The following is an 8,577-nucleotide window of genomic DNA, read 5'->3' as shown; positions in this document are numbered from 1 at the left end:
GGGAGGACACACTATTACGGTCGCCGCAAACAACCAACCCTAATTGCACGTAGCGTTACCAAATTACTTACCAGTTTTACCTAATTACTTGTGACACTAGTAGAAGTTGGGGAGTTTTCTCCCCTTACCTAATATTTGTATTCATACGCACTAGCAATGTTAATCTGATCAAATTCATTGGTAAATGAAACAGATCACATTTAGTAGTTTCATTGATTCTGCGCAATAAACAGGCCTCTGGGAATTGGGACTATATAATGCACAATGCTGATACACCTTTGATCATGGAATGTTTCTGAATTGAAATTATTTCAGTGGTTTTCCTGAAGATAATGTTGAAAGTTTACGACACACTGCACACATTATTATGTCACCTCGAATTATGCCGCACACAAGGCGATCACAATAGGCTATAATGATACTTCATCTGAGATGACCTAATAAGTTTCCTATTGAGCCTTGCCTTGTGTTCAAATGGAAATCTGAATACAAAGTTGATTCACCGAAGAATATTATACACCAAATTGGAACAAAGTCCAAATAAAAGTTTGCAAACATACAGGTACCCTACGTTTTAAAAACGGCTACTATATAAAACCAAAGTAAGGTCAGTCTTTAGGGTCATCCACACAATCCTGGAGATTGGCGTTGTAAGAGAGACATTGTCCATCATTTCCATTCTTTTAATTATAAGATAATCATATTGATATTTACAAACACTAACAAACAATGGGTTATTTTACAAAATCGTTCCTAGATAATGTAATTAGCTTGTGTCAGGATCAGTTTTCACAAGGAAGGAAGAGCTTTCCTGAAGCTTAGTGTGGAAAAGCAGGTCTAGATTTTGGCACATCAATATAAAGTACCTAAAATTATAATTTGCACCAAAACCTCTCACGGAAATTGTATTTAATTTCATCCTGAATAGTAGTATGTCCATGTACGGAGTGCTTTGCTTTTGGTTACACCTATTTTTACACTATACAACACAATCATCTCCTTCTCAACTTCAACATAACCATAATCCAAAACCCAAATTCCATAAAACTAGGACACAATATGAACAAAAGTAAGATCTCCATGCCGGCACATGGAGAATAAGACCGGGTGTTCATATCAAGCGTGTTCTGCTTTAACGACGACACCCGCCATGTAAACCTTGGTAAAAAGGCAAACTAACGAGCGTGAAACGTATCCAACTTCATATCTCATCAAGAAATATAATATTTCTCAAGGAGATCAATATGGCGACCATAAAACATCCCCATAATGTTTGTGAATCTGCATCTTTTGAAACCCTGTGCAAGAAAATCATGATGAAAGAATCAAGCCTTTGAGTATCGAATCAACTACGCCATAAAAACACCATAGGTTGGGGATGCAGGGATATAGCTACTTAGAAATGGAAATTCTCAATAGGATGATTGAAATTGATCATGGCCATCATGCAGCTTTGTGGAAAGTTGACCATGCTGGTTTCGCTGAGGCAGCTGATGTAGAAGAGTGTCGCATCTTTGATTTCTATTTCAAGGCGATATATATAATGGGCTAGTCAATAAATTTCTTTTTATTTATAAACGATACGTAATCAATATATCTGCAGGTGAAAGTAAACGACATTGTATGGTCTTTATGACCTGTTTTGATAAGCTCTTCAATAAATTCAGCTTCGTGAGAAATAAAAACAAGTCAGCCAACAGAGGGGTGCAGTTGGTTCCCATAGGTATGCCAATAGTGTGTTGGAAGATCTTACCTCCAAACCCGACGAAAATGTTGTCAACCAGAAATGATATCATTTTTATGATTTCGATCGCCATATATTTGATTTGGATGTAAATACGTTTCAGTATAGTTCACAGCGGTGCGGTGGCTTGGGTGATTTGAAGCGCTTAGTATAACACTAACAGGTTGTAAGTTTATACATGCAAGGTCATTTCCATTCACAGTGCACTTACATGGCGCACAGATAACTAACTAACATTACAAACGGGGTAAGTAAGTGCAAATCCACACATCATTTTGTAATTATATTTTGTTTTCCATAAACTCTAAACAGTTTCTCAAGATATAATAACATAGCATGACAAGGGAATAGAATTATTCATAAAAATGTCTGGTCACAAGTGGACACCACAGAAATGGGACATAAAGTGTGTATAACTGATAACAGCCGACCTCGCCAGTATACGTTATGTTACGGCATACGAAACATCTTTTTATAATCTATATATACTTTCATTTCACACCTACATGTGTTCTTACGTGTGTTTTCTGAATCAAACTCTATGTAACTGGTTAATATTTTGTTATATGTATTTAGCTTATGTTTATGATGTGGAAATGGTACATAAATAAAATCGAAAACCGATCCAGATGTTTTAAGATTTCATTGTTCGTCTTTGGGTTGTTTTCAGTAGCATATAATGACTGGCGACCGAGACGCTAGGATCCCGGTGGATAGAGGATGGGCGTGGATGGTGATGGTTGGTAAGTGAAAAAAAAAACGATTTTTGGACGAAATAGGTGTCCTAATAGTGTATAGTGTCACACCTAAGTAATATGAATACATTGTCTGGGCAGCCATTGTATTATCAAGATTTATACTATCCTAACTCTCCTGATATGCACAAGTAGCACATCCATACTGCTACCGCATACCGTGTATATTTTGTATGTTAAGTAAATCTGGTCTCGGGGCCAAATTCCAATTAGGAATTGAACATACCTCATTTGCCTTGATTCCATGCAAATGTAAATACAGAAAAAAGTAGCAACACTTACTCTACAAAGTCGGAAGAGTTTTCACTATCGATTACCATCCATTTAGAAGAAACGCTAACGAGATCGGGTATCAATAGTGAACACTAAATTTTAAAATATATATAAATGAAATTAAAGATATCATTACCTTATTTATCGTACACCCTTTTAACGTTCTTGATTAATGCTGTTGGTGTTTTCATCATTACAGGATCGTTCGTCATATCTACAATCAATATAGGGACAGAAAAATCTTTCGGAATTTTCTTCATAGAATTTCTTCGACAATTCAAAGGCACAGTGTTTATGACTGCAATGATTAACACGGTGTGGAATGTAGTTTTCAGCATTACAGGTAGGTTCTGAAGACAGGACCACAAGGAAATAGTTTTGTAGAAGTTTACAGTAAATTTTCTAGAACAGAGATTCGATGCTTGCTAAAGTATTCTAAAATGTCTCGTTCTAATCTGAGGTCAACACCAGGCGAATATTTGTAATGAATGATTGCGGAAAAGCCAGGCACTAGTGCTTCAATTATTATTATGTGTAAAATCCGGAGATGATGTGTTCGTTCTTTGATATCTTGTTTGCTAGCAATTTCGTGTATTTTAAGACACCCATCACTTGTGATTTTCATTGATTGGCCTAACTCTGTGGCTACAATAAAATCATCAACTCCACGGGACGATGACATAATTCGAATCCTTAGCTAGTAGTGTTTTGTTGCAATCATAAAGCTGTTAATGTTAATTACCCATTTGTTTAGCATGATTTCCTTCCAAACGCAATCTGTCATTGTGCTGTTATCCTTAGAATTCTCCCTCTGACATTTCCACTTCGTCAAATGGTGTACTATGTTCGTATTGGATGTTCTTTCCTCTATGCGTCACTGGATAACCGCTCGGTCATCTTGACGGCAAGTTGTTCTTTCCACTTTTTAATGTGTCTATTTTGTAGCTAATAACGCGTATTCTTTCCCTTTCTGCACTTTATTAATAATCTTTCGGGCATTGATAGTCTTAATGGGGCACCTAATATTGAGGCTTGAAGGTGATAATTGGAAGTCCCTACATCCCAGCTGGCGATTTCTATGTCTCGCTAGCTTCTTCTCAAGACTCTTGACCTCTCACGCATTCTTCTGCTGTTTATGCTATAAGAGTTATAGGTACCAGCCTCGTCTATCAATACACTCCTATTTATAACAAGGTACGAAACTCAACCGGCCTAGCGAAACGACCTACTTAACCGTTTCGAGATATCTTGCGGAGAGAATTCAGAATATGTAGATATATTCTTTGCCTTAATTTGGTATGTGATTCATGCTATGTCAGTTATGTGTTAGTTGGACACTCGTCTGGCAACGAAATCAGGCGCTGAATATAAATAAATTAGCTCCTAAACCACCACGACTTGACATAGGCGTGATTCAACATCAATGTAATGTTAAGAGTGATCCTTTGAAGACTTGCTGGTGTATCATTTTTATTCCCTGCAGTATACTGTCAAACAATTTAAAGCTCCCGACATATTTCAAGGATTGCTTCACATCTCACATCTTTCAAATTGATACTTTAACAAATTTTTAAATTTTTTTTTTTTTTTTTTTTTTGGGGGGGGGGGGGGGGGGGTTGGGGGGGGGGGTTGGAGGGGAGAGTGTTTGTTTTTGTGGGTTTTTTTTTTAAACTTTTTTTCTGTTTTGTGATCTTGACAAAATCGGAAGAATTGCAATCAAATGTACAAAGGTAAAGAAAGGCAACGAAGTAAGATCCAATTCAGCAGAAGTATAAATACCATCGGGCGGCATACATACACATGACTACTAAGTGGAACGGCGCTATAACATAACCTTTACGTTTGCCCTTAACAATTAGGCGCCGACTAAAAGTATTTTATGCACTTAAGGATGATAATCAGAACAAAGAGTGGTCAGCCATAAGATTAGCCCGTTTGTTGCGACATTACTGAAGTAAATGTCCATTTCATACTGGAATTTTAGCAAATCTGCCAAACTGTCGATGGTTGATTTCTTGAGACAGGTCAGAAAATTGGTTATATTATAAACTCGAGATTGCCTTTGCCATTTAAGAAAACATATTTCCAAGATCCGCTTTCTGTGGTCATACATGGCAAATGGTTTTGTTATCAGTAAAATATTAGCATTAAATTAGTAATCTTGTTTCAATGGATGGCTTGTGTGACGTTTGAGTGAGAAAGAAATAATGATAATAGAAAAAGCTTCATGAAAAATAATTATGACATTTGCTTTTTTACAGCCGCTTCAGTCTTATTAACTGGTTTTAAAAGACTAAGCATTAGGATATCAGTTTTTCTCGGAATAACGCTCAGTGCTCTCGGATATGGCATCAGCAGCTTTGCTACCGGGCTGGAATATCTACTAGTATCACAGAGTATCCTCATTGGTAAGATATGCTGCATCTTTTATAAATGAAGTCAATAAATGGTAACTTGAAATGGTCGGAGTAGTATATAGCCAAAATCTCATGAAGGTGTCTACGGATGATGCAACTACTGACAGTCGTTTTGATAGTGATATCACACTGAAATGTCTTATCTTGACACTGCAGCATGACATCCATTAATTATGCATTTCATGTGTCTTTTTAATGCTTGGTTACAACTGATTAAAAATTTGATGCAACATCAAAAGTAACATTCGCATTTTGCCAAACATCAGAGCTGTGGCTAGAAGAGTTGTGAATGTGAGAAAACATTAGAAAAATCAATATAAAGATGTATGAAATAGAATATTATGCCTTGATTTGTTTAAGGTATGGGAGCAGCGTTCAAAATTCCACCGATATACATCCTAATTGGTGATTATTTTGACAAGAAAAAAGGTATCGCGAATGCTGTTTTTCTATCCGGAAATTCCTTTGGTGGAGTGATAATGCCACCATTATACCGTTATGTATTTGATGAATATGGATTGCGTGGAGGACTTATAATCACTTCTGGTATAATATTTAATTCTCTGGTGGCTGCAGCCTTACTTCGTCCGACTACATTCTACACGGATCGTAGTCCACAGAAATCATCGTTTGGCAGTGTGGATAATAACAGTGCTACGACAGCGAAACCCGACGAGGAAAATAATGACCCTTCGCATCCATTTCTAGCAAGAGAAGAAGCAGCAAAACAGTCTGCAAACGCCGACAATACACAAACGAATGACTCCAATGAAGCCGTTGATAGTGCTATGGAAGAGAAACTTGAAGAGTCAAATACTGATCAATCATGTCCATTTATTACACTGAAAGAAAAAGCTGAATCTCCTGTAATCTGCAAAATATCACACAAACACGATTCCAATGATACAGCTCATTCAGGTGTTGTTTCAAATCCCATTAACGGATATGCGGATTCTACACTATCGGTTGATCAGTTTGATAGGAATGATGGTCATGAAGAAAAACAATGCGAAATCGGAGAGGGATGCTTCGTTAAATGCAAAAATAAGATCGATTGCTCATTGCTGAAAAACGTTCATTTTCTACTATTTCTCTTAATCTATTGCATGGGAAACGTAGCAACGATGTGCGCCCACATCTATATTCCGACATATGCCAGAGATATTGGCATTGAAGACCAACGTATTGCTATCATCGTCTCCCTATATTGTGTATCAGATTTCGTGGGACGCATTGTAGCTGGGTTCCTCTCTGATCAAAAGTGGATCACTGCAGAACAGATTGTTGTTCTCTCGCAGGTGAGGAATCTAGTAAAATTGATGCTGACAGTATTGATTTGATTTGTATTTTTGTGTTTTATTGTAAAGTTCAATGATTGATACAGCAAGTCTTATATGAAGGACACACAGGTGAATAGCATAGTTTACTACAAACTGAGAGTGCTAAATTAAAATGAGCTAAAATAAAAATGCCTCCTAAAAACGGTTCGTCCATTTTGGACCCGTCAATGATGCCAAGAGCCTAAAGACTTAGGCGATTGAGACAAATCCAAAGTGATAGAAAGAAATGTCAAATCCAGAAAGTGCACATGCCCCATAATTAAATCAATTTATTGTTTGGAAGAATGCCAAGAGCATTTCGCACCGTGTCATTACTCGAAAGAATTCAGACGATCACTAATTTCACGATTATTTTGTTTGTTTCCTTTAAGATTGTTGTTGGTGTGGTTCTGCAGTTTACCGTTTACTACACCTCATTTCTACGCCTGCTGGTGTTTGTCACTATATTAGGTTCCACAGCTGGTATGATTATCGCCTTATTCCCGCCGATGATGATAGACATTGTGGGTAGAGATCGGTATCCTAGTGCTATGGCTATATTCATTCTGTGGGTTCGTCTGTTTGAAGGATTCGCTGTACCAGTTTTGGGTAAGAATAAGACAGTTAGAAAATTAGTATTTTAACATACATGATATGGAATAACTGTGAAAAGTATTAATCATTTCGCGCACATACATTGGACATTAAAGAAGCATATCAAATGGTTCTTTGCAGCGCGAATATCCTTATATCACAATCAGTAGGATAAAATAATATCTATTGAATATATACCAACTACAAGAAATATTACAAAATGCCGAATGTTTCCGTTTTAATGCATATACAAAGAATATGTTCATTCTTTGAAATAATACAATGTTTGCTAAATATTTATGTTTCAGGATATTTTCGTGACATCAACAACACTTTTCACTTATCTTTTCATTTGATGGGAGCAACGTCATTTGCAGCTGTCGGACTTCTTATTATATTTTTCATCTTGAAAAGAAAGCGGTCTCGTGACGAAGACGATGAAGAGAATACATAATTGAAAGATATGTAAGAAAGTGACATCATATACAAGAAAATGTATGACACATTCTCCAATAAATGCAGTAGGCCTAATTTAGGCGGAACACATTCCCGCCAATCTGCAATGAGGAGTTCCCATACGATAGGTAATATTTAACTACTCGCTTACGTCCGTCAACTGATTTTTTTCTCAGCTCTCGGCGAGTAGGACTGAAAGCTATACTAAGATATGGTAAATGCCCATTGTCTTCATGTCGTTTGACTGCTATTAAAATACAAAAAGGACCTGATCAGAGCAATGCTTTATAATGTCTATAAAAAGTGCGATTGACAATAATGTTATATGTTCAATGAAAAGATGATCTGTATATATTTGCATTATGAAAATAATCTGTTGTGATTATGTGAGGTGTACAAAGTTTGGGTAACAGGAAGCTTGCATGTCCTCGAAACAGTTAAACGGTAATATATTAGATAAGTCACGATAATATGAGAAGAGTGGTCATGGACGATCTGCCTTGTCAAGGATGCTATCCTTTTTATCTTTATCACACGTTTTTATGATAGCGTAATACATGCACCTTAGCATGTGATAACGGGCTTACAGGAACTTGCAGCATGGTTTTAGGTCATTGAACGAAAGATACAAAGCGAACAGCATTAGAAGATGTTGTTTACTTGCACTTGGTCAATTCATAGTATTAACATTGACACGTAGTGGGGACGGTATCTCAACGATGAATTAATTATTCCAACATTAAGTAGTCCCTCATGATATGGCTGTGATAGGTCACGTTATGAATATACACCTGCTTGGATTATAGACCGATCTAGATGTAGACCAAAAAACCAAAAACGGAAACATTAGTAATAAAACATACCCGGAAAGCGGAGAAGATATCTTATATATATATCTGATGTACTTGACTCTTACAAATCATACACTGTTGACAACAGATAATTCAACAGGCGAAGTCGTATTGTAGAAATTACATTACAAGCCAGCGCGGCATGACTGTTTCACCATAAATATAATT

The 8,577-nt window shown here is 36.7% G+C and overlaps 1 protein-coding gene across 1 annotated transcript; it reads left to right on the top strand.

The window, feature by feature from the left end:
• The first annotated feature begins 2,423 nt into the window (after window positions 1–2,423).
• LOC132555340 (monocarboxylate transporter 12-B-like) lies at window positions 2,424–7,556 on the top strand. The gene is made up of 7 exons (XM_060219693.1): window positions 2,424–2,487; window positions 2,972–3,115; window positions 5,034–5,180; window positions 5,550–6,017; window positions 6,099–6,487; window positions 6,901–7,117; window positions 7,411–7,556. The coding sequence occupies exons 1-7, from the start codon at window positions 2,424–2,426 to the stop codon at window positions 7,554–7,556; spliced, it is 1,575 nt and encodes a 524-aa protein (XP_060075676.1).
• Window positions 7,557–8,577: the final 1,021 nt, after the last annotated feature.

This window comes from Ylistrum balloti, unplaced genomic scaffold, assembly GCF_031769215.1.
Source record: "Ylistrum balloti isolate Yb309-2 unplaced genomic scaffold, AGI_CSIRO_Ybal_v1 Utg369646, whole genome shotgun sequence".
In the NCBI taxonomy this organism is placed as follows: Eukaryota; Metazoa; Mollusca; class Bivalvia; order Pectinida; family Pectinidae; genus Ylistrum; species Ylistrum balloti.
Note: the sequence above shows the minus strand (reverse complement) of the source record. Positions and strands in the feature narration are given on the sequence as shown.

What these genes read in the sequence shown, in the direction of transcription:
- LOC132555340 (XM_060219693.1), top strand. Translation starts at nt 2,424, where the DNA reads ATGACTGGCGACCGAGACGCTAGGATCCCGGTGGATAGAGGATGGGCG. An exon ending in ATCACAGAGTATCCTCATTG is followed by an intron (nt 5,181 to 5,549) that starts GTAAGATATGCT and finishes GATTTGTTTAAG; the next exon opens with GTATGGGAGCAGCGTTCAAA. An exon ending in ATTCGCTGTACCAGTTTTGG is followed by an intron (nt 7,118 to 7,410) that starts GTAAGAATAAGA and finishes TTTATGTTTCAG; the next exon opens with GATATTTTCGTGACATCAAC.